General features: G+C 40.6%; 1 protein-coding gene across 2 annotated transcripts; it reads left to right on the top strand.

Moving 5' to 3' along the window:
• The first annotated feature begins 200 nt into the window (after positions 1 to 200).
• pabpc1b (poly A binding protein, cytoplasmic 1 b) lies at positions 201 to 22,275 on the top strand. Of its 2 annotated transcripts, none has more exons than XM_080193804.1 (15): positions 201 to 1,227; positions 7,152 to 7,345; positions 8,596 to 8,711; positions 9,198 to 9,337; positions 10,087 to 10,181; positions 10,669 to 10,806; positions 13,130 to 13,225; positions 13,505 to 13,777; positions 13,947 to 14,037; positions 15,252 to 15,365; positions 17,784 to 17,917; positions 18,683 to 18,767; positions 20,091 to 20,221; positions 21,280 to 21,375; positions 21,856 to 22,275. In XM_080193804.1, exons 1-14 carry the CDS (start codon positions 1,035 to 1,037, stop codon positions 21,364 to 21,366), a joined length of 1,887 nt encoding a protein of 628 aa, XP_080049930.1. In that variant the 5' UTR covers positions 201 to 1,034; the 3' UTR covers positions 21,367 to 21,375; positions 21,856 to 22,275. The 2 variants fall into 2 exon arrangements, with proteins under 2 accessions (XP_080049930.1, XP_080049929.1); XM_080193803.1 differs by having other exon boundaries at positions 17,775 to 17,917.
• The last annotated feature ends 1,214 nt before the right edge of the window (positions 22,276 to 23,489 follow it).

Genomic DNA, 23,489 nt, shown 5'->3' with positions numbered 1-23,489 from the left:
ATTTTTCCTCCGCGCGGAGGAGGCGGGATTGTGACGTCCCTCCGGTCGCGCAGGCGCGAGGCGCCATCGGGGGGTGGGGGGAGGAAGGAGGGGAGGGGCCAGAAAGGGAGAGGGGCGGCGCTGCCGCGAAAAGAGGAAACGGTGAGGAGGAGGCGTGCGCCGCCGGAAATGACGGGGAGGGCGAGGCTATAAATAACGGCGAGCTGATCGGTTTGACCCTCCGATCCCCGGCTGTGTGTGTGTGTGTGTCCGTGTGCACCAGGCTCCATCCGAGCTCTCCCGTCAGCACACTTTTCTGTTCTATCTCTATACATAAATGATTTAAAAAAAGAAAAAAAAATTTAAAAAAGCGGAAAAAACTCTTACCCAAAAAAATTTAAAAAAGAAAATCCCAAAAAAAAGCCGGGTGGGGGAAAAAAAAACAAGGAAAAAAAAAACAACGACAACCCGAAATCATCCACAAGTCTCAACAAGGGAAGGAGAAAAAAAAAACACCGAGGAAGATTCAATCAACGTCTGAAAACCAAGAGAAAGAAGAAGAAAAACAACCAGCACAAATTAAAAATAAACCGACGTCGCCGACCAGGAGGAAAGAGAGAAAAAGAACCCGCGAGCGGGGAACCGTCACAGAGAGAGAAAGAGAAACTAGCTTCCATCCCAGCCTCATCCGGAGCGGAGTCCGAGCGAAGCCCGAGCCAACCCGGAGCCAAACCCACCCTTTCCCGACCCGAGGCACTCGGCCTCTTCCAGCAGTCCAGCCCCGCAGGCGCCATCTCCCTCCTCGCCGCTCCTCCTCCCGGCCTTTCTCTCTTTTCTTTCCCCCTCTCTCGACGCCTTTTTTAAAAAAAAACTCCTCCTTTTGGTCAGCTTCCCCCCCCCTCATCCCAGCTAATTTTTTTAATATTTTATTTCCTCCTCCCTCTCCTGGGTCTGAGTTTTTTTTTTGAGTGAAGTTTTCCTCTCTTGCCCCCACCCCCCACACCCTCCTATCAAAGTGACCATCTCCTCCTCTCTCTCTCCCTCTCCCCGCCGCCATGAACCCCAGCGCCCCCAGCTACCCCATGGCCTCGCTCTACGTGGGCGACCTGCACCCTGACGTGACCGAGGCGATGCTGTACGAGAAGTTCTCGCCGGCCGGGCCCATCCTCTCCATCCGCGTGTGCCGGGACATGATCACCCGCCGCTCGCTGGGCTACGCCTATGTCAACTTCCAGCAGCCGGCCGACGGTGAGTCTGAGTGGGTGGGATTGGGGAAGGGTCCTCCACATCCCTGTCTCAGAAGTGACTGTGTCTGAGACCGAGTTCGGGGAGAGAGAGAAATGTCGACACCACGTGAATCGGCCCCCAAGCCTCACTCTCCTCCTTCCTACTTGAACTCGGTTTAAATCTGCAAGCCAGCTCTTTTTTTCGTCCCAAACTGGGGCTGATGCAGAAGTCGCTCCTACTTCCCTCCCCTCTTTTCCCTCAATATTATGTCTATTAAATGACTCGAGGCCCGAGCACACATTAAGGCCCCAGTTTCCCTACTTTTGCAGCCACCATGTGGTTGGTGTCTCACGTAATGCGCGGCCTCCAAACACGAGTTATATTCTGTCGACTACACCCCCCCCCCCCCCGCCACCGCCAGTTGTAGGTGCTTGCCACGGATATGGAAGGAGAGGCCCTCCGTGTTTTTTTATTTTCCCTTTATTAATGAATATTTCAACACATCCTCTTTGATTTGATACTTCCCTTCCGGCCGTTCACGTGAAAATGCTTGACTTATCGATAAACTTTTCAGTGTGGTTTGTTGCAATTTGTGGAGAAGTGAGGCCTAGACTATTTCCCCCCCACCCGTCCTTGTCCTGATTGAGATGAGCTGAGCTTGCACGCCATTCCCCCTCCTGATTTGTTGGCAACTCATAGTAATCGGATCAGGAATCAAAATGATTCAGGCAGTTGCTGATAAACCTGCTGAGCCATCAGCGGAATTCCATGTTGTAGAGTTATTCATGAAGTGTACAGTGCTGCATTAGGTCGGTCTTGGCTTAGTGGTAGCAATCGTGGTTCAAATTCCACTTCAGCCATGTGAGCAGATAATCTACACTGATTTTTCAACACAGTAGTTGCTGATGGAAGGTTTCGCTGTTACATGTACCATCTTTTGAAGGAGCTGTTAAACTGAGGGCCCATCATTTCCCTCAAGAAAATGAGACCCCATAGTTCTGTATAAAGGAGAGTAGCAAGAAGTCTCACGACATCAGATTAAAGTCCAACAGGTTTATTTGGTAGCAAAAGCCACCAGCTTTCAGGTGCTGCCCCTTTGTCAGGTAAGTCTTACTTAATGAAGGAGCAGCACTTCAAAAGCAGTGGCTTTTGCTACCAAATAAACCTATTGGACTTTAACCTGGTGTTATGAGACTTCTTACTGTGTTTACCCCAGAGATTGTTATGGCTAACAACATCGCTGAGCAACGTTACCAAATTAAATTATCTGGCCGTTTAACACATTATTATTTGGGGATTTTTTAAAATTATTGACATGGTTTCCTCCATTAACTGCATATCAAGAGTTGTATCAATTTTTTGGGATATCCTGAGGTGTATTATATAAATGCCACAATAAATGAATGTTCAGTGTAACGCACTAACTGAATCTAATTTGATGCTGAGATGCATTTTTACAGTGCTCTATCTAGCTAGCCCTGTTCAGTAAATATAAACCAATGGGATAGCAATTGAGAAAATCAATCTGACTTGAATGTAAGGGTAAAGCACTGTATACACCTGTTGCCATAATTTGTTACACTTGTTGAATGGGTTTGCTGTATCAAACAGTGTTGGGTTGAAGCTAAATGTCATCAGGTGAGTTGTACACTAGCTGCCACAGTGAATAAGTTGAATGGTTCTTGCACAATCCAGGAAGAACATAAGAAATAGGAGCAGGAGTAGGCCATCCAGCCCTTCGAGCCTGCCCCACCATTCAATAAGATCATGGCTGATCTGTCGTGGCTCAGTTCCACATTCCCGCCCTCTCCCCATAACTCTTAATCCCCTCTCTTATCAAAAACCCATCAACCCGCGTCTTAAAAATATTTAGCGAGGTAGCCTCCACCACTTCAACGGGCAGAGAATTCCAGAGATTCACCGCCCTTTGAGTGAAGAAGTTCCTCCTCAACTCTGTTCTAAACCACACCCCTTTATCTTGAGGCTGTGCTCCCTAGTCCTATTCTCCTTTCTGAGCGGGAAGAGTCTCTCCACCTCTATCCTATCCATCCCATTCATCATCTTATACGTCTCAATGAGATCGCCCCTCATTCTTCTAAACTCTAACGAGTACAAGCCTAGTTTATTCAGCCTCTCCTCATAGCTCAACCCCCTCAACTCCGGCATCTGCCTAGGCTAGGCCTCTGCTGCATTAGTTGATTGAGCTTCATAGTGGTTCCCAGGTTTAGCATGCTGACATTAGCTAAGGCTAGAAGTAGTAAAGAAGCTGGTGCTGTAACCAATATGAGTCACTGTCTTCAAAGGAAAAAGGCTCTTGGAAAATCTTTGTACTTTGTGAATGAGATAAATCTAAACTAGGAACGTAGTAACTGATTTCAAATCCACTCTTCTGTTTTGGGTAGAGATCATAAAGATGTATTAAAAATGTCTATAGCTGTGTGTTTTTTGAAATTTGTTTTGATAGTGTGGAAGGCATATCTTTTAGGTGAGAGTTCATAGTTCAAGATGATTTTAATGTTGGTTAAATTCTCAATAATGCAGAGTAAGCTATAACACTAGAGATGGAGCAGGGTCTGTACCTGGGTACTGACGTGTAGAAACTACTTTGTGCTGAAGACCACCTGGATGCTGTTTTTGTCTGATGCTGTGCCCCCTCGTGATTGAGGGTTATGAGTGTTTCAGTGTTGTTGGGTTTAAGGAGCAGAGAATCAACAGTGCTAAGAACAGTACTCACCAATTCTGCAGGCTTAGAAAATTCAACAAAAGGATGGATAAGAGTGGGGAAGGAAAAGATGAAGACATGCAGAGTAATTTTTAAAACCAGTATTTAGTTTGATAGTCCCATCATTTAAATTGTCTTTACCCTCAATTGAGGGTCCCATACCTGTCATTGATGGGCCTTTGACTGTCCATTGTATTTCCTGCACTCTCACCTTTACTTTTCCATATTATGATTTCCATTGTCCTCACACTGCACTGCACCTTTCACATTTGCAGACCATCCTTTGCCATTTTTGACACCTCCAATGTAACGTCACTACTAAACACATATTTCCCTTTTTAATCCTTTCAACCTCATTATGAAAGAACTGTTTCTCCCTGAACTGTGGTGTCCTTGACCACCACCACTGATCACTCCCTTGCTATCTCCCAGGGCGTCAAATACTAAACTTATACTGTTTTCTGTTTAATAGATGGTAATTGCTGCTCAATTCAAACTCCTCTACATTTCTTATTGTGTTGACACCTAAGAGGATGTTTTTGACAATGGGTTTCCATTAGATTAGTCCATGATTATACTTGGCGAAGTCCTGTAGTGATTCTCCATTGCTTTCAGCATATACAGTTCTTGCTGCCTGCCACCAGGCATATTTGAAGGATTTCCAAGCTAAACCTGTTTTGCCACATTAAGAACATACCTTCTGTGGCCATTGATCTTGAAGTTGGACTTATACCCAGAGTTTCTGACCCAGATATAGGGGCTACTAAATCTTCAAACTTCCTCTATATTTGGGACAACAAACCCAAATTGGGTAGGTGTTTTGTGCATTGTCCATTAAACTTGCAGACCTGACCCTGAGCGTCTAGCTGCCTGTCATTTTAATTCTCTGCTGCACCTCTTCTGAATTTTGTCCTCAGCCTCTTGCATGTTTTTAATGAAACTTAACTAAAGCTTGAGGTACAGCACCTCATTTAAATTCTGGACTCAACACTGAATTGAACAATTTCAGATCCTATCCATTGCTTCTCTTTTTTTGGACAGCAGCTGTAGCTAATTCTGCTGCAGCTATTTGCACCTTCTCTAGATCCAGCTTTTGAATTTGCATGTCCCTTTGCCTTGCGCCATCAAGCCTTTTGTCATTTAATCACTCATGTCTTCCATCTTGTCTTTTGTTCTTTCCTTCCCTGTCTTTTTGCTGCTTATGTACTTGCTTAAAACTTGTCAGTATTTCAGTGACCTTTTCCAGCTCTTATGAGAGGTCAGTGACCTGAAATGTTAATTCTATTTCCCTCTCCAAAGATGCTGCCTAGCCTGAGTACTACAGCAACTCCAGATTTTATCCTTGTAGGGTCACTTTCTGCATTGTTTATTTATTAATAGGATGCTCACATCATAGAATTGCCAACATTCTGACTAAACAATGGATTTCTGTACTAAGTAGTGAAGTTTATAGAACGTAGCCAAATCCTTTAAGTGTGAAGGTGACAAATTTAAATCGCTAAGTAAATTAAAATATTTAACTTCAGTAAAAGAGGAAAGGAGTACACATCGGGAGTTACTGAATGCAGTACTGTGTAAAGTCACATCCCATTTTAAGTACAATGCACAGTTCTAATCATCAAATTGTAGGAACGATTGTTAGGGAATACAGAAGTTAGAACAGGAATGAGCCAGGCATTCGGAAGTTTTGATAGTTGCATGTTGGAAGAGGGGTGCTGTCGGGTTGGTTTGGGCAGATATCTTCCAATGAAGCGTTCACATGCTTGGAAATGTGCCTTTATAAAACTAAAATCTGGGAGGAAGAGAAAAGCAATGACTGGATGTTGAAATCTAAAATAAAACACTGAACAGTGGAAAATCTCAGCATGTCTGGTGGCACCTAGAGAGAGAATGGAGCTTATGTTTCAAATTGGATGACTCTGGTCAGGACCTGTAAGGATTTTCTAGCATTTTCTGTTTTTGTGTTGGGAATAAAAAGTTGGGATGTACTTTGAAAGAATAAGGGAAATCCAATATTTTTAATGTTTTAAATGCATTTAATAAAATTAAAATGCTGTGAACAAAAAAATTGAGCAATCTGTTACCAGGGAGTTTGTGGGGGAGAAGATTTGTGATTAATTAGAAGTGTAGATGTCGTTTAATTTGTGTTTGTATTGTAAAATAATGGTGACCTTGCAGTTTGAGTTTCATGTCGTACCCATTTCCATAAGCAGTGTCGATAAAAAAGGTTGTAGCTGCTAGCATTTAAATTTTGTTAGGTCCTTATAAGGAATGGGAAAATTAACATTATCTGATTGGCTGAGCAATGCCCTCTCCAAAAAATGAAGTAAAATACAGCAATCATCAATAACACATGGTGTACATAACTCAAGTACTGTGAAACAGTTTCACTATCCCTGCAAAAGTTATTTTATATTTGTGGATTGGCAAATTTTTTGTGATAAATTGATTTTTTTGAAAAAAGTTTTGATACTTCAGTGTGTGCTTGAATCCCAAGTGTATGTCCCCCAATCATTTTGTTTTCTCCCTGTAAAATGAGATTTAACAAAATAAGGATCAGTGTATTTTGCTTCCTGGTTCACTGAGAACACTTCAGTGTGATTGGCTGATTGCCCTGCTTAATGACATCACGTGTTAAGTGCCTGGAGATTCCCTTGACTTGGCAACAGATGCAAACTGATGGGAAAACAGGAACCCAAGTTGCAGATATCAGTAGATCATTGTGGGCAGCTTTCTTGGAGAGATCGGTGGCAAGTATTGTTGTCACCCATGACATCCAATCAGTAATATTCTGGATCTGACATGCCTTGTAGAAGCTAAAAATCATAGACTTAAGTGACATACATAACTAGTTCAGTTAATGCATATATTGGGGGTGCTGGAAGAGCCCTACAGAATTACTCCATTCTAAGGCAGCCTATAGGATGTGGTTTGAACTGGCTGTGTAAGATATGTTGGTAATCATCGATACTCCATTGGCTAGCTCATGATTACGTCATATTACTGTGCATGGTGCAAAGTCCTCCCTTCTGATTTACCCTTTAAAGCCCATGAGGTTTTTTAAGCCTAGACAAAGCATCCCAAACAATGTAAAAATGGGGCCAGTTCGTTATTTGGTGAAGCTGAGCCCCCTGAAATATAAAGTCCTTCAGATGTTGGCTATAATTTTAACCTCTGGGCAAATTGTTGATCTAACTAATAGTTTGTTTTCTTCTCTCCTCAGCTGAGCGTGCTTTAGATACAATGAACTTTGATGTTATCAAAGGCAAGCCTGTTCGTATCATGTGGTCTCAACGTGACCCGTCTTTACGGAAATCTGGAGTTGGCAACATCTTCATTAAGAACTTGGACAAATCCATTGATAATAAAGCTTTATATGACACATTTTCAGCTTTTGGAAACATACTTTCTTGTAAGGTGAGAATTAATGAGACCTTAATTGACTAGAACCCATTTCCCTGGTTATAGAGTTTGGCAATCGTAAACACTTAATGGTTCATTTACCTGTTTCCTTAATCATGAATAATATGTCACCAGTTTTCTGCCAAGTTCTTCAACCTCTTGGGTGCTTTAAGCTGGATCATTTTGCCCCTAATGCTTTGATGTTGAGAGTATTTTAAATGTTGATGTCTCATTGTCATATACTACATCTCCAGATTCAGTTAGGTTTCTGTACTAGGGCTGTACATTCTTTTCCAGCTTTAGAGCTGAAACTTCAACAAATCTTACAGTACATTATGTATATTGAGGTGGATGAAACTGTTCTGCTTAAGTAATGGCTTTCACAACTTGAAACCCAAATGCTCAGTGCTAGCCCAAGTCTAATTTATTGAGTTAAAATACACTCTTTCATCCATCATCTCAGTGATGTTCTGAAATAAATGTTTCAAAAAGTGCCAAATCCACAATCATATGTTTGTCATCTCCATGCTGAAACTAATAAATTGCCCTCGTGCAATGAAAGCAAAATACTGTGGATGCTGGAGGTCAGAAAGAAGTGGTAGAAACACTCAGTAGGTCTAGTGGCAACTGTAGTTCAGAAGAAGACTCATTGGACTCAAAGGTAACACCTTCTGTCTTCACAGATGTTACCTGTCCTGAGTTTTTCCTGCACTTTGTTTTAGTATTTGTTCTCATGGCTGTCTTCTATTCTTCAAACTGTAAAGGCCAGATTATCCATAGCTATGTTGCCCATATCCTGTCTCATCTTTACAACATGCACTTTCACCAACACCTTCATTTTAAAATTCTCATCCTAGTTCAAGACTCTTTATGGCCTTGATTCTATCTCTTTCTTATTCACATCAGGCACTACCCCAGAATGTTATATCTGGTCTGTTCTCTTGTGTATCCCTCCCTTTTTTCAACCCACCTTTGTAGCTGTCTTCACATGTCCTTCCTTGTCCAACACTCTAGAATTCCTTCCCCCGCCACTGCCTCTTAGCTGTCTTTTTAAAATCCATCTCTAACAAAACTTGATCAGCTCTTCCTGATTTCTCTGGTTAGGATGAACAGATATTTTTGGCCTGATCTACATCTCTGTGGCCTAACTTTGGAGATATTCCTTTGTTAAAAATTGTTGTATCGTGTCAAAAATTAAAGTTCATACAGAAAATACAATTTTGATTGTAGAGCAGATTGTTAACCAAGGATTTTGCTCTCCCCAGGTGGTCTGTGATGAAAATGGGTCTAAGGGCTATGGATTTGTTCATTTTGAAACGCATGAAGCAGCAGAACGAGCCATCGAAAAAATGAATGGCATGCTTCTTAACGATCGTAAAGTGTAAGTATGTGGATTTTAAATAATCACATTTTTATTAGGCTTGAAAATAAGGTTACTGCAGAAAATAGAAATACATGTCTGAGACTCAACATCAGGGAGCTTTTTACTGTAAGAACCATGTGCACTACGCTGTTTATTACGCTGATTTAAACTTAATCTTAGTTTCTAATTTGTCACAAAGTTTGGTTTTGTGGCTGACCTGAATTAAGGTGCTAATGGAAGCAAAATATTCACATACTGGGAATCTGAAATAAAAACAAAATGCTGGATAAGCTAAGATTTGGTAGCATCTGTGGACAAAAACACAATGTTTTGGATCTAAATGATCCTTCTACAGAACCACTCATGCTGATAATGGGGTGTATTGGTTGGCTTCAAAGTTCTGGACTATAAAGGAATAACATTGGCTAAGGCTCATTGGTAGCCTAGAGAAATAAGAATTAAAAGTAATATGAATGATTAATTTTAACATTATGCATTCTGTAGTTTTGTGGGTCGGTTTAAATCTCGAAAAGAGCGTGAAGCTGAGCTTGGAGCCAAAGCAAAGGAATTCACCAATGTATACATCAAGAATTTTGGGGAAGATATGGACGATGAGAGGTTGAAAGAAATCTTCAACAAATTTGGTGAGTTTAATTCCACTGCCTGTTTGCTGACCTTGTAGACACTCCAGGTACCAGATTTTGGATCAAGGAAGAGAGCTTGATTTCACCTGTTCTATGTATTTCCTACTGATTTATTGTGAGTAGAGTCATTGCCATGTACTTGCCTTATTTATTTTTGTCTTGCAATTTACAATCATGCAATCTGTGTAAACAAGAATAGTTGTGGTTGTCCTGATTGTATGCCTGAGATGGCCACGCTTTTTTGTCTGAGCGGCATATATTGCAGTGACAACCAAATTTAAAGATTGTTGGTGTCTTGTTTAATTTGTATGAGTTTCAGGTTGCTAATCCTAACACCTTGTTTAGAAGCTAGCTACCTATGAAATGAGCAAGAAATCTCACTCTGGACAAAGCCTATAACAAGTAGGATGACATTGCCTGACTAAGATTGGTGGGGTGCAGAATTCATGTTATCAACAATGCATATAAACGGATTTTCATTTTGTTTTTATTAGCCAAATAGTGTAAATTCATTCTCGTTATTAATATTCTACAGGAAGATAGTTTGCTCCATAGCTATCAAGCATGTACTCTCATTAACTGAGATTCTGGCTTTATTGGTTGGTTATTTACAGGTGTGACTGGTCTTTTTTCCCCATCCCTTTATCACTCTTCTGTGATAGGATTAACTAAGAAACACAATGAGGTAATTTAAGGATTTAACAATTTCTGGGCTTAATGTACTGAAAATTTTTTGCAATCTTTTATAGGGGCATTCCTGAGTGTAAAAGTCATGACCGATGACAGTGGACGATCAAAGGGCTTTGGTTTTGTCAGTTTTGAAAAGCATGAAGACGCACAAAAAGTAAGCAACTGCTGTTAAAGTCTGTATTAGGTCAAGTGAATAGCCTAGAAAGGTACTTTTCTGAAATGGGTTTTGTGCATAATTTTCAATTGACTTAATGGACTTAATCTACTCGTAAGCCTTTTAAGGGTTCCCAGTTATGCTGTTGATATTTCTGGAGGTACAAAAGAAGAAAGAAATTGCACTGTGGCCCAATTATGTGATTACTAGGAATGCTTTAATAGAGGCCAAGCATATAGCTGCTTGGGTTTTCTCCTCTGGTGTTTGTTTTGCACTGACTATAGAGATGTGTACCAAGCAATTATGTCATGGAATTATTGGTATATAAATGATGTATGCAATCATTCAACAGGCATACAGCATTTCAACCTTTAATGACCATTAGCAGAAAGAATGCATTATAGCTTTAGCAAATTATTTTGGCCATCAGTTTATGCATTGACTGATATTCCTTCCCATTTTTTAAACTCACGTATGCATTAATTAGGCTGTTGATGAGATGAATGGCAAAGAAATCAACGGGAGACAGGTTTATGTTGGCCGTGCCCAGAAGAAGGTTGAGCGACAGACAGAGCTGAAACGCAAATTTGAACAGATGAAACAGGACCGGATCACAAGGTACCAGGTGAGTAGTGGAATTGTTGGTGTTTTAAAACTCGCTGACCTCGAGCAAACAAAATTTTACTCCACAAGATGGGTGCGAGATGTATGTGACTGTGTCGCACTGGCTGAAAGTCATTTCTGGTAGTTCACGTAACTATTCTTAGAAAAGTGACCACTGGACCTAGATTTTCACTATTTCTGTGGAGCTACAGATTACGCAACTATTGATTCATCTTAAAGTCTAATTAGATGTAGATTCACCTCGAGTCAAAGAATGCATGTAGTTTGTCAATAATTTGTGGGTTAACACTAAAAACCATTAATTTGTTTTTCCGTGTGCAATCTTTGTAATGTGCTGCAAGCAGAGGTAGTTTTAAGTGAGCTAGTTGTACAAACCTGAATATTTAGGCACGTGATTACTGTTTCTCATCTACCTGATCCTTCTCTGAAAAACAAGAACACACTTGCAGGTTCTACATGTGTGCTGATGTCACTCATTGTCTAAGAATAATATTTGAAGCTGATGATAGCTCAAATCTTGTGCAAATTGCTCCTATTCCAAAGGGAATGAAAAATGTTTTCTTCTGTATAGCAATAGAGGTAATTCTGTCCTCAGAATGACTATTGAATATAAATGTTTGTTACTGTACAAAAGCTGATCCCAAAGACTTTTTAATGATTCATTTCACTTGTAATGTGGGGTCCCTGCATTTATTTATTACTAATCGTTTATTGCACACCACTAGTTGCCTATGAGAAGGCAGTAGTGAATTATCTTAAGCCATTATGTATTGCAAGTATTCCTACAGCGCTGTCTGGTTGAGTGTCAGGATTTTAACCCATAGACCATGAAGGAGCATTAAGGATGTTGTATAGCTTTAAGATGGTAGTATTTCCATGTGCCTACTGTGATCATGTTCTAGGTGGTAGGTGTTGTGCATTTGGAGGATGCAGTCAAAGGTTTTGCTGCATTGCATCTTACGAAGCTACTGTAACCATGTTCCACCATTGGTGGGTGGGTGGGGTGCTGAACAGGTGGGCTGTTTTTCCATGGAGTTTCTTGAGCAGCATTTATCCAGACAAGTGAAGTGTATTCCTTTACACTTGTGACTTGCATTTTGTAGTCATTGGGAAGGTTAGTAAGTGAAGTACTTTTCGCAGAATACATAGCCTATGTCATTATAGTCATGCTGTTTGTGGCTAACCCAGTTAAGTTTCTGGTCAGCAGTGACCCAAGAAATTTGGAGATTTAGTGGTGGTAAAACCTTGGGATGTTGGCTAGACTGTCACATATCACTGTAAATTTCTGCTTAGCCGATGATTGGTTGTTGTCCAGGTTTTGCTTTGTGCTGTGACAGACTGCTTTTTTTCTAGAATTGCAAACAAAAAGCTGAGTGTCGCAATACTCACTCCCACTTAGACCTTGTGAAAGAGGAAAGATTATTGAAGCAGATGAAAATGGTAGGGCCTAGGATCCTGCCCTGAGAAACTCCTCTAGTGATGTCCTGGGGCTGAGATGATTGGCATCCAACAACCACATCCATCTTCCCTTGTGCTAGGTATGTTTCAAGGCAATGGTGATATATTCTCCATATTCGCTTGCCTTTAAGTTTACATGGTGGCCACACTTGCTGGCTTGATCTCAAGGACAGTTGCACTCCATCACATTTTTCAGCTTTTGCCCATATTTGGGCCAAGACTGTAATGATCTAAGCATTGGTGAATTTATTGGTAAGTGCCTCTTGGTAGCACAGTCAGCAGTACCTTGCAGCTCTTTGATTGCAATAAAGCTGCTGGGGCAGCAGTAGGATCTGACTCAGTATGGTCAAGACAGTTGGGCAATTTTGCACTTTGGCAGGTAGATGTGACAGTGTTTTAGCTGTTCTAGAGCAGCTTGGATAAAGATGTGGCTAATTCTGGAATCCAGGTTTTCAGCACCATAGTTTGTTGGAGCACCATAAGTCTTTGCAATATCCAGTAAATTTAGATGTAATTGAAAGTGAATTGAGTTGTCTGAAGTGTGGCATTAAGGGTGGTGTGGATCTTGGTGAAGGCTGAGATGAATGAATCTATCTTGCATTAAGTCGATCTCTACATCCTAGCTATGACTGTAACACTACATTCTGCATCCTTTCCTTCTCTATGAATGTTACGCTTTGTATACCGTGTAAAAACAATACTTTTCACTGTATACTAATAAGTGTGACAATAATAAATCAAAGGTGGACCATCTACTTGGTACATCTGGCTGACAATGCTGATACTATGTTTCTAGTGGTTATTTTAAGTATATTTATGATTAAGTACCATTTAGTTTCAACTTTATGGATATTTTTCTATCATAGGGAGTCAACCTCTATGTCAAAAATCTGGATGATGGTATTGATGATGAGCGTTTGCGCAAAGAGTTTTCACCATTTGGCACAATTACTAGTGCTAAGGTATTCGTTTTTATTTTCACTTCCATGTTCACTTGCATTGTTACTGTAATGCCTCTTAGGGGAGGGATCCATTTTGTGCCAGTGTGTTGTGGAGGTAAATTAATGTACATAACATTTTTAGTTCAGTTTTAAATGCACCAAGCATTTTACTTTTTTGAGTTCATGGCTGGTATGGTTTATTTTGTTCTGTCAACATTGTCTAGACAACGGTTTTGAAATGTTCAGATAATTTGATTAATGATTCAATGGGATGAAATAATCTCAATTTTATCTGTGCAGGTGATGATGGAGCATGGACGCAGCAAAGGTTTTGGGTTTGTCTGTTTCTCCTCACCAGAAGAGGCCACCAAGGCTGTAACAGAAATGAATGGCCGAATTGTTAGCACCAAGCCCTTGTACGTTGCTCTGGCTCAGCGCAAAGAGGAGCGACAAGCACATTTGACAAACCAGTACATGCAGAGAATGGCGAGTGTCAGGGCTGTACCAAACCCTGTTATCAATCCTTATCAGCCTGCTCCACCTTCTGGATACTTCATGGCAGCTATTCCTCAGGTAAATGTCTGTATACTGGAGAAACATTGGCAGCAATTGTGCATATTTTATATTGTTACTGTACAGTGTTAATCAAGTGCACAGAAGAATAAACACTTCGGTGCAAGTAGCATTTGTTTGTTCTCTATAATGCTTGCTAAATGGTTAACAAAACTCTTTGTTCATACAGGCTCAGAACCGTGCTGCATATTATCCAGCAGGCCAGCTTGCACAGCTTCGACCAAGCCCTCGATGGGCTGCTCAAAGTGTCAGACCCCAACGTAAGTACATTTTGATTTTGATTTATTATTATCACATATATTGAGATACAGTGAAAAGCATTATTTCTTGCGATTATAGAGACAAAGCATACCATTCATAGAAAAGGAGAGCATGCAGAATGTAATGTTGTAGTCATAGCTGGGGTGTAGTGAAAGATCAACTTAATGCAAGATAGGTACAATCAAACGTCTGGCAGTGAGTGGAAGAGTATGTGTGAGGTGCATGGGGTCCTTAATTATGCTGGCTGCTTTTTCAAGGCCTTGGGACGTGTAAACGGTGCTAATGGCTGGGAGGTTGGTTTGAGTGATGAATTGGGCTTTGTTCACAGCCCTTTGTAGTTTCTTGCAGCCTTGGATAGAGCAGGAGCCATACCAAGCTGTGATGCAACCAGAAAGAATGCTTTCTATGGTGCATCTGTAAAAGTTGGTGAAAGTCATGGTGGACATACCAAATTTCCTTAGTTTTCTGAGAAAATAGAGGTGTTGGTGGGCTTTCTTAACTATAGTGTCGGCATGTGGGGACTAGGACAGGTTGTTGGTGATCTGGACATCTTAAAAACCTGAAGTTCTCAACCATTTCTACCTCATCCTTGTTGATATAGATGGGAGCATGTCCTCCACTATGCTTCCTGAAGTCGATGACTATCTCCTTTGTTGACACTGAGGGAGAGATTATTGTCGTTGCAGCAGTTCACCAGATCTATCTCTTTCCTGTACTCTGTCATGTCATTGTTTGCGATCCAACCCACTATGGTGTCATCAGCAAAAAATAGAGTTGGAGGGAAATTTGGCCACACAGTCATAGGTGTATAGGGAGTATAGTAGGGGGCTGAGGTCACAACCTTGTGGGGCACCTGTGCTGAAGATGATTGTGGAGGAGGTGTTGTTGACTCTTACTGATTCTGATCTGTGTTCAGGATCCGGTCACAGAGGAAAGAACTCAAGCCCAGGTCACGGAGTTTGGAGATGAGTTTCATAGGAATAATGGTGTTGAAGGTTAAGCTGTCGTTGATAAATAGGAGTCTGACATAGGTGTCTTTGTTATATAGGTGTTCCGAGGTTGAGTGCAGGGTCAGGGAGATATGAACAAGGTGGTAGTTTTAATGGATTGTTTTAACCCAGAGATTATTTCTGTGATGCGAATTGTTATCGTGTCAATTGCTATATCCCAATTCAGATTCCTTAAATTTCTGTATAATTGTTTTCTTTGCCAGCATTCCAAAACATGCCTGGTGGCATGCGTCCAACAGGTCCCCGACCACCAACCCTCAGTTCCATGAGACCAACTTCTGCTCAGGTGCCACGTGTCATGAGCACTCAACGTGTTGGTGAGTTGACTGCTACTCAAGTGCTTTTTGTACATGATGTCGTGAAAGGTTCATGCATATTTATTTTACGTGTAGGGTCCATTACATGCATCCAGTCATTTATTTTGTAATTTCAAAGTATCCAGAAAATAATAGATGGGTTTTATTGCCCTCTTCATTTGCGCTGTCTATCATTGAAGAGCTGCTGGCAATTGATTAGCCTGCAGTTCTGAAGGGCAGGACTGCTTACCTTGAGGTACTTGATCTCGGGCAAGGTCTGCTACTACTCAGTTAAATGCTTGATTGGCCCTTAATGCCTTCTCAAAAAGGGGTGACACAGATGAATCTCTGGCTCTCTAGCAGATAGACTGTCTCCTCCATAGAATCCTACAGTGCAGAAGAAGGCCATTCAGCCCATCACGTCTGCACCAACCACAATTCCACCCGGGCCCTATCACCATAACCTCATGTACCCTGCTAATCCCTCTAACCTGTGCATCCCGGGACACTATGGGGCAATTTAGCATGGCCAAATCCACCTTTCCCACACATCTTTGGACTGTGGGAGGAAATGGGACGCCCTGAAGGAAACCCACGCAGATGAAGAGAATGTGCAGACTCCAACAGACAATGATCCAAGTTGGGAATTAAATTAAAACTCCATTAAATAACCAACCAGTTATTTTTGTTGCCTGGTCAAATCTCTATAATTCAGTATGGTGGGTGAGATGACAGGAGGATTGATGGTGAGGTGGCAGTGCTTTAAAAGAAGCAGTCATTATTCTATCCCTGTTTTCAATTTGTGAAGTTGAGGAGGCATGTTGCCATGGCTACTTGCCCTTGGTAGCAGTGAGCGGATGGAGATGAAAGAAACAAATTTTGCTGCCTTAACCTCAGAATATCCTGAACAAAGCCAATGAAGTTATTGAGGTGTTTCACTTCTGCAATGTAGCCTCTGCGATGAAATATTTCTGCCAATTGTGGATTATTCCACTGTCTTGGTCAGTCTTGTGTTTTATTTGTGAAAAGTGGAAATCTAAAATACATGGCAAAATTGTTGTGCTTGGGTAATTAAAGCCACTTCAGTTTTGGAGAAAAGTATTTGAAAAGGCTTAAATTATTCACTAATCAATGGGTCTCTCCATCTGCATTTCAAAACTTGCATTTAATATTTGCTTATTGTCTTTGGAATTTAAGATGAAAACTTCCATTGAAAGGGAGTAGCACTTGATTATATGTAGAAATTTATCTTCATTTGACAATCTTGTTTTGGTCCAGTGCTCTTGCATCTGACTAAGAAGCTGTCATAGGTTCTAGCCTTAGTTCAAACAATAGGCTAACGCTTAAGTGCGTTGCTGGGGGAGTTGTGCACTATCTGAGGTGCTGTCTTTAAATAAAATGCTTTAAACCAAAGCCATTAACTTAATTGCTTGTGGTGCACCGTTTCCTTGCATTGTAACAGTGACTGCACTTGAAGTATTTCATTTCTTGTGAAATGTTTTGGGGCATCTGGCATGTGAAAGCTTAAGCTGAAACATTTTGCAAGGGCTTTCCCATAGCATACTGGGTGAATTAAGTGTCCAACCTTTACATCTTGCGGAGGGGGACATTTCACAATTTACTTATTCAAGGGGCCGAGGTGCAAATTTCAGAAAGATTAAGTTTGGCACAGTGTTACAATTTTTTTAAAAAGATGTGAAAGAAACAACTTGCTGAGCCAAAAAAAGTAATAAAGATGTGTATTGGTGTCTAAAAGGGTATGTGCGATTCACTCCCAGCCTTAGGGTGCTCATCTCCACACCATAAGAGTCAGTGGGAATGCATGTTGGTGTATGGAGTGAGGTTGAATGTGTAGCCTGATGCAGGACTTATTGGCATTCTGTCATGTGTACATAATCTCTCCTGTCACTCCCTCGCTACAAACACAGGAGCAAAATGATCTGTGATTGCAGGAACAGTTGCATGCAGAATCTCCCATTCAAATATATCTATTTAACTAGGGTTATGAAAACCGTCTCCAGAGACTGCAGAAATGTTTGTGGGTTGGGGTGAGGAAGGCATTTCATTCAGTGGGCTGATAAATAAAGATTTTCAGAAATTGGCATCAACTAATTTTTCGCTACTTGTGTATCATGTCCATTTGCTTTGCTACAGTATCTGTGCCCAGCTTATTCATTATTCTTCCCCTGGTTGACATTGTCTTCATTTCTTTTGTATGAAACTGACCAGATGATTTGTGGGGAAAGCTCTCTAATTATGTTACTCAAGAATTCCAGGTTGCCTAACCACTAATAGAGTAAGGAAGAATAAAAGTACCTATTAATGTTTCCCTTTTTATAATTTTGTGGTGGATCAGATAACATTGTAGCCAAAAGGCTGCTGGAGATTTTTGGACTTTTGGGAGTGTTTTATCTTTATTTTCTTTGTAAGCCAATACAGCAACACAGACAATGGGACCTCGCCCTGGTGCTACTGCTCCTGGTGTCCGTTCGTTTACACAGTACAAATATGCTGCAGGAGTACGCAATCCACAACAGCATCTAAATGCTCAGCCTCCAGTTGCTATGCAACAGGTATGTATGTCATGCAAATATTTTTTACTTCAAACTATTTATGCTGCAGTGTCTTGTAAATTAAACTATTGAAGTTTATTTAGAATATGGTCACTACATGAATCAAGGCTAATAAGAAAGCTGGTTTGTGCCCTTGCTACTGGCCATTACAGCCATTATTGTTTCACGCAGACCAGTCAGCAAACTTGACCTTGGTATATATGTAGCGAGTGTCAAATTTGGCTCAGTGATAATGTTAAAGACTAATTTCTTGTTTCTTGCTAGGTAAATTCATCCTTATATAAACTTTGTCAGTAATACATGTTGAATGCAATTTGCCATAATTTGAACAATGGAAGTGGTTTTCAAGCACTTCAGAATACATTATAATCTGGATAAATATGCTGCCATTTTAAAGTATTTATGTGCCAGTTTCAAATAGAATTAAGTTGCAGTTGGTTCATTGTTGACATGGCACTTGTTAAATGATTACACTTATCCTTTCCTTTTAGTTGCAGTTGTTACTTATGCTGGTTCTGGAGCTATTCTCCCAGTTTAAGATTATACTGGCACCTGCAATAACCCGATCAAAGCAGGGTTTACTGGTTACTATTAGCAAAACCTTTGTGGCAAGAAACCACTGGGTTATGTAGATGCATGGAAATGTTATTTTGTGTTGTGGGTGGTAATCCAAATGCAGTTTTGACTGGAGTTTTTCTGAAATATCGTAATCCGATGAATATGACTCAATTTTGAACTGTTATGATGTACGCACTTTCTTTTCAGCCTGCAGTTCATGTGCAAGGCCAAGAGCCCCTGACTGCTTCCATGCTGGCTGCTGCCCCTCCCCAAGAACAGAAGCAGATGCTGGGTAAGAATTCCATTAAAGTTAATAAAAATGGGTAATAAATTGAACTGCATGATGGTAAGGTGACACTGACATAAGTGGATTTGATTTGGTGGTTGGTCATGACATCTTGCCATGATCTATCTATATGGTTAGGAGAGAGTAGATTATGTTAAAACCAATGACATTTAAAACACAAGAAATAATAAAAGGAGGTAAACTGCTCTGCCATTCATAATCTAAGTTAATATAGATTGTAAATAGCTAAAATTTCCAGACTGGTCCTTGTAACATTCCCCTAATCACTGCCAGTCAACTTGAAAATGCCTCTTTTATCCCTATTCTCTACTTGTCCACTAATCAATCTGCCATCCTGCTAATATATTACTCCCAAAACCGTGAACCCTTATCCTGTGTATTGATCTTTTTTGTGGCACCTTATTGAATACCTCTTGAAAATGCAAATATACTCCACCTGTTGGTTCCCCTTTATCTACCCTACTAGTAATATCCTCAAAGAACTCTTAATAAATTTGTCAAACAGGATTTCCCTTTCATAAAACAATGTTGACTTGTTCTATTCATACTGTGCTTTTTGAAATGCATTGTTAAAACTTTCTTAATAGATTCCAGCACTTTGCTGATGACTGTCAGGCTAAATAGCCTGCAATTCCCCTGTTTTTCTCTCTGTCCTTTCTTAAATAGTGGTGTTGCATTTGCTAACTTCCACTCTGCTGGGATGATCCCAGAATCTAGAGAATTTTGGGGGAACTGGATGGTCTACTGGATCAAATATAACCATTTCGCTTGTTCATTTGTGTGTTCCTTGTCAGTTGCACTGTTAAATGGGTATGTATACCAATTAATGTGACTAATCCCTTTTTATTATCTTTATCTGCATAGATTCCATTTTTCTTACTGATTGTCAATTTTCCACCATTGTTACTTGTGTTAATACTTTCTGACAGTTTGGATGTTGTGCAGGACCTTGCTCTCATTCAAGGGCCTGGTGATTTTAAGGTTTGATGTCACAAATTTGGTCGGGTCATATTTTGAATGTTAGGTCATCTGAGCTCACTTCTGATTCAGCAGTAATTGGCATTGTTGTGGGGGTGTGGGGTAGACTGAGACTTTTTGGAATATTTTGATGCTGTCACAGGTTGACTAAAAATGGAAGAAGTTCAATTTCTCAGTTTGTTTGCAAGACATTGGGGGGAGATGGTGTTATCGATGTCCGGGATGTCATTTGAAGTAGTCTATTTCTCGTACTGCAAGTTATATAGAAATGCCTAGCCTGCAGTTAATTTTATATTATGTTCAGTTATTCAGTGAAATGTTTCCTTGCAGGTGAGCGTCTTTTCCCCCTGATTCAGAACATGCACCCAAGTTTGGCGGGTAAAATCACCGGGATGCTGCTTGAGATAGACAACTCTGAATTGCTTCATATGCTGGAATCCCCAGAGTCCCTGCGCTCCAAGGTAACTCATTATATTTGGTTTCAAATCCTTTATTTTGATTAAACTATAATTATGTGAAAATAATAGATATAGTTATGCTACATATTACTTTCTGTTAACGATTACTACAGAAATAAGAACATAAGAAATAGGAGCAGGAGTAGGCCATCTAGCCCTTCGAGCCTGCCCCGCCATTCAATAAGATCGTGGCTGATCTGTCGTGGCTCAGTTCCACATTCCCGCCTTCTCCCCATAACCCTTAATCCCCTCTCTTATCAAAAACGCATCAACCCGCGTCTTAAAATATTTAGCGAGGTAGCCTCCACCACTTCAACGGGCAGAGAATTCCAGAGATTCACCACCCTTTGAGTGAAGTTGTTCCTCCTCAACTCCGTTCTAAACTGCCCCCCCCCTTTATCTTGAGGCTGTGCCCCCCTAGTCCTACTATCCTTTCTGAGCGGGAAGAGTCTCTCCACCTCTATCCTATCCATCTCATTCGTCATCTTATACGTCTCAATGAGCTCTCCCCTCATTCTTCTAAACTCTAACGAGTACAAGCCTAATTTATTCAGCCTCTCCTCATAGCTCAACCCCCTCAACTCTGGCATCAGCCTAGTAAACCTCCTCTGCACTCCCTCCAATGCCAAAATATCCTTGCGTAAGTACGGCACCCAAAACTGCACACAGTACTCCAGCTGCGGCCTCACCAATGCCCTATACAGCCGCAGCAAGACCTCCCTACTTTTATATTCAATCCCCCTCGCTATGAAGGCCAGCATCCCATTCGCCTTCCTGACCACCTGCTGCACCTGCAAGCTGGGTTTTTGCGACTCATGCACAAGGACCCCGAGGTCCCTCTGCATCGTCGCCTGCTGCAGTTTTTCGCCACGCAAGTAATAATCCTTCCTACCAAAGTGGACCACCTCACACTTGCCAACATTAAATACCTTCAGTTTTTCCAATGTTGTCCAGATTTTTGTAGCTCACTCATCAAATATATTTACCTTTTCTACAGTTGTGGCAATGATATCCTATACTGCAATTGTTTTATTACAGATTTGACTTTTTTCTTAATTTAGGTTGACGAAGCTGTTGCTGTACTGCAGGCCCATCAGGCAAAAGAGGCTGCTCAGAAAGTAGTTGTGCCAAATGCTGCAGGTGTTTAAATTTTTCAGGTGAGTACTAATGGGGGTGAGGGAGGGTGGCCTTTCATAAAAGCTGGATTTTATTGTGGCTATAATGAAATATGGTAGCTGTATTCCATGGTCACGCCTTGCTGGGTGACAGTGGGGACGAGTTGGAACCTCGTCCCAATTTTTTATGCCTATAGTTGCTCTAAATTCAGTTCAGTTTCTGTTCAGCTACAATGTGGACAAGGAATGTTCACTCCACTGCTAGGATGTTGATGATTCGAGTTATTTTTGATTGCAATAATAAATATATTCCCACTTTTAGTATAATTTGTAGCATCTTTTGATTTATAACTGCTTTAACTTTGTGTGAAATGACCAAAATGTACTTGTTTTACTGGAATGCTGAGCAGATTTGCTGAATTCAAATTTTGCAAACCTAATATCCATTAGATTAAAATGTTTGGATGAAACTGACCGAAACATTGAACATAAAATAATTCTGTATTTTGTTTTTCTTTATAGGAGAGGAGGACCATGAAGCTTGCATTTAATGAAGAAAAAAAATTCTAAACATTGGAAAAAGCTAAAAAATTTTAAAACATCGCAAAATAAAAAATGTATACAAAAAAAGAAAGGAAACCTCTAAGCTTACGAAACAAAGTCACTGCCAGGTCTGGCATAAGTGATGCTAGTCCTAGACTTAATGGGAAAATACCAAAAAAAATTGTAAAATGAAAAGTTTTCTAGGCCGGGGTAGGTGTTTTATGCACAGAATGTTGTTTGCATTCCTTTCTTTAAAGTTTTGTAATCCATTACTGTGGAAATGCTCAGCAGATCCACACTGCTTTTAGTTGGCAGTGTGTTTGATGGTTGAGCATTAGAAACTGAAAGTGAACGTTTGGATTATAGAATGCTTGCTTTAATAAAAATGCTGAATAATGACAGTGTGAATTCTTGTTTAATTATCCATGACTTACATATACTAGAAATAGTAACTGTTCTGAACTCATGGGTTTTACTTGTGGAGAAGAAAGGGTAAATTTTGCCTATTCACAAACACCTCTATTTTCCAAAGATTTAGGACATTCTATCTCTCATAACCATATGAGCTAATAGATGATATTTTATTAAAGATTTTATTTTCATTATCTGACATTGGAACTTCATTCATTGAAGGTACAATGAAGTACATAAATTACCACTGAATAATGATAGTGGCTGTAGAGAATTCAAAATCTGGTTTGTATTTTCTATGAACACTAAAAACCAGTAGTAATCTTGCCTCGATTTTTCAGCCTTGCTGTCAATCCTTGTGTAAAATACCTGGGGAATATATTCTCACTTAAACATGAGAATGAAAGTGTGATATTGACTATGCTGTATAACACAGCTTGTTCTCAATTTCTCACTCCCAGCAATGAATATGTCCTGCAATGCACCTGGAAAATTGGTAAGTTGTAATTTAATAACTACCAGCAGTCCTGAACATGGAATAATTATTTCCCTAGCAAGACCAGGTAAACCTCTACTTTTGAATTTGTTGATCAAAACTTCAGTCAGTCTGAACCCATGTCTAACTCAAGTTACAGTAAGAAGTCTCACAATACCAGGTTAAAGGTTTATTTGGCAGCACAAGCTTTCAGAGCATAGCCCCTTCAGGTGAGTGGGAGTTGTTCACAAACAGCATAAATAGACACATGCAATTTACAAGCTAATGGTTGGAATGCGAGTCTTTACAGGTAATCAAGTCTTAAAGGTACAGACAATGTGAATGGAGAGAGGGTTAAGCACAGATTTAGAGGTGTGTATTGTCTCCAGTCAGCACAGTGAGATTTTGCAAGCCCAGGCAAGTCAGGTGGGTTTCAGATAGTGTGACATGAACCCAAGATCCAGATTGAGGCCATCCTCATGTGCGGAACTTGGCTATCAGTTTCTGCTCAGCGATTCTGCGTTGTGTCATGAAGGCTGCCTTGGAGAACGCTTACCTGAAGATTAGAGACTGAATGCCCGTGACTGCTGAAGTGTTCCCTGACTTGAAGTCGGTCCTCAACACTGACAACAGCCAATCTCCAGATGCAATTCTACAACTCATCTGCTTCATCCTGGACCACAATGTCTTCACCTTCCACAACTAGTTCTTTATCCAGATGCACAGA

The sequence above is a fragment of the Carcharhinus amblyrhynchos genome, chromosome 8 (assembly GCF_965287045.1).
Source record: "Carcharhinus amblyrhynchos chromosome 8, sCarAmb.v2.hapA, whole genome shotgun sequence".
Lineage (NCBI taxonomy): Eukaryota > Metazoa > Chordata > Chondrichthyes > Carcharhiniformes > Carcharhinidae > Carcharhinus > Carcharhinus amblyrhynchos.
The sequence above is the reverse complement of the archived record's forward strand: the minus strand, read 5'-3'. Positions and strand labels throughout refer to the sequence as shown.

Bases quoted from the DNA above. Each gene is read 5' to 3' on its own strand.
- pabpc1b (XM_080193803.1), top strand. From the start codon at position 1,035: ATGAACCCCAGCGCCCCCAGCTACCCCATGGCCTCGCTCTACGTGGGC. The intron at 7,346-8,595 runs GTGAGAATTAAT...TGCTCTCCCCAG, and splicing joins GAAACATACTTTCTTGTAAG to GTGGTCTGTGATGAAAATGG. The intron at 20,222-21,279 runs GTAACTCATTAT...TTCTTAATTTAG, and splicing joins CAGAGTCCCTGCGCTCCAAG to GTTGACGAAGCTGTTGCTGT.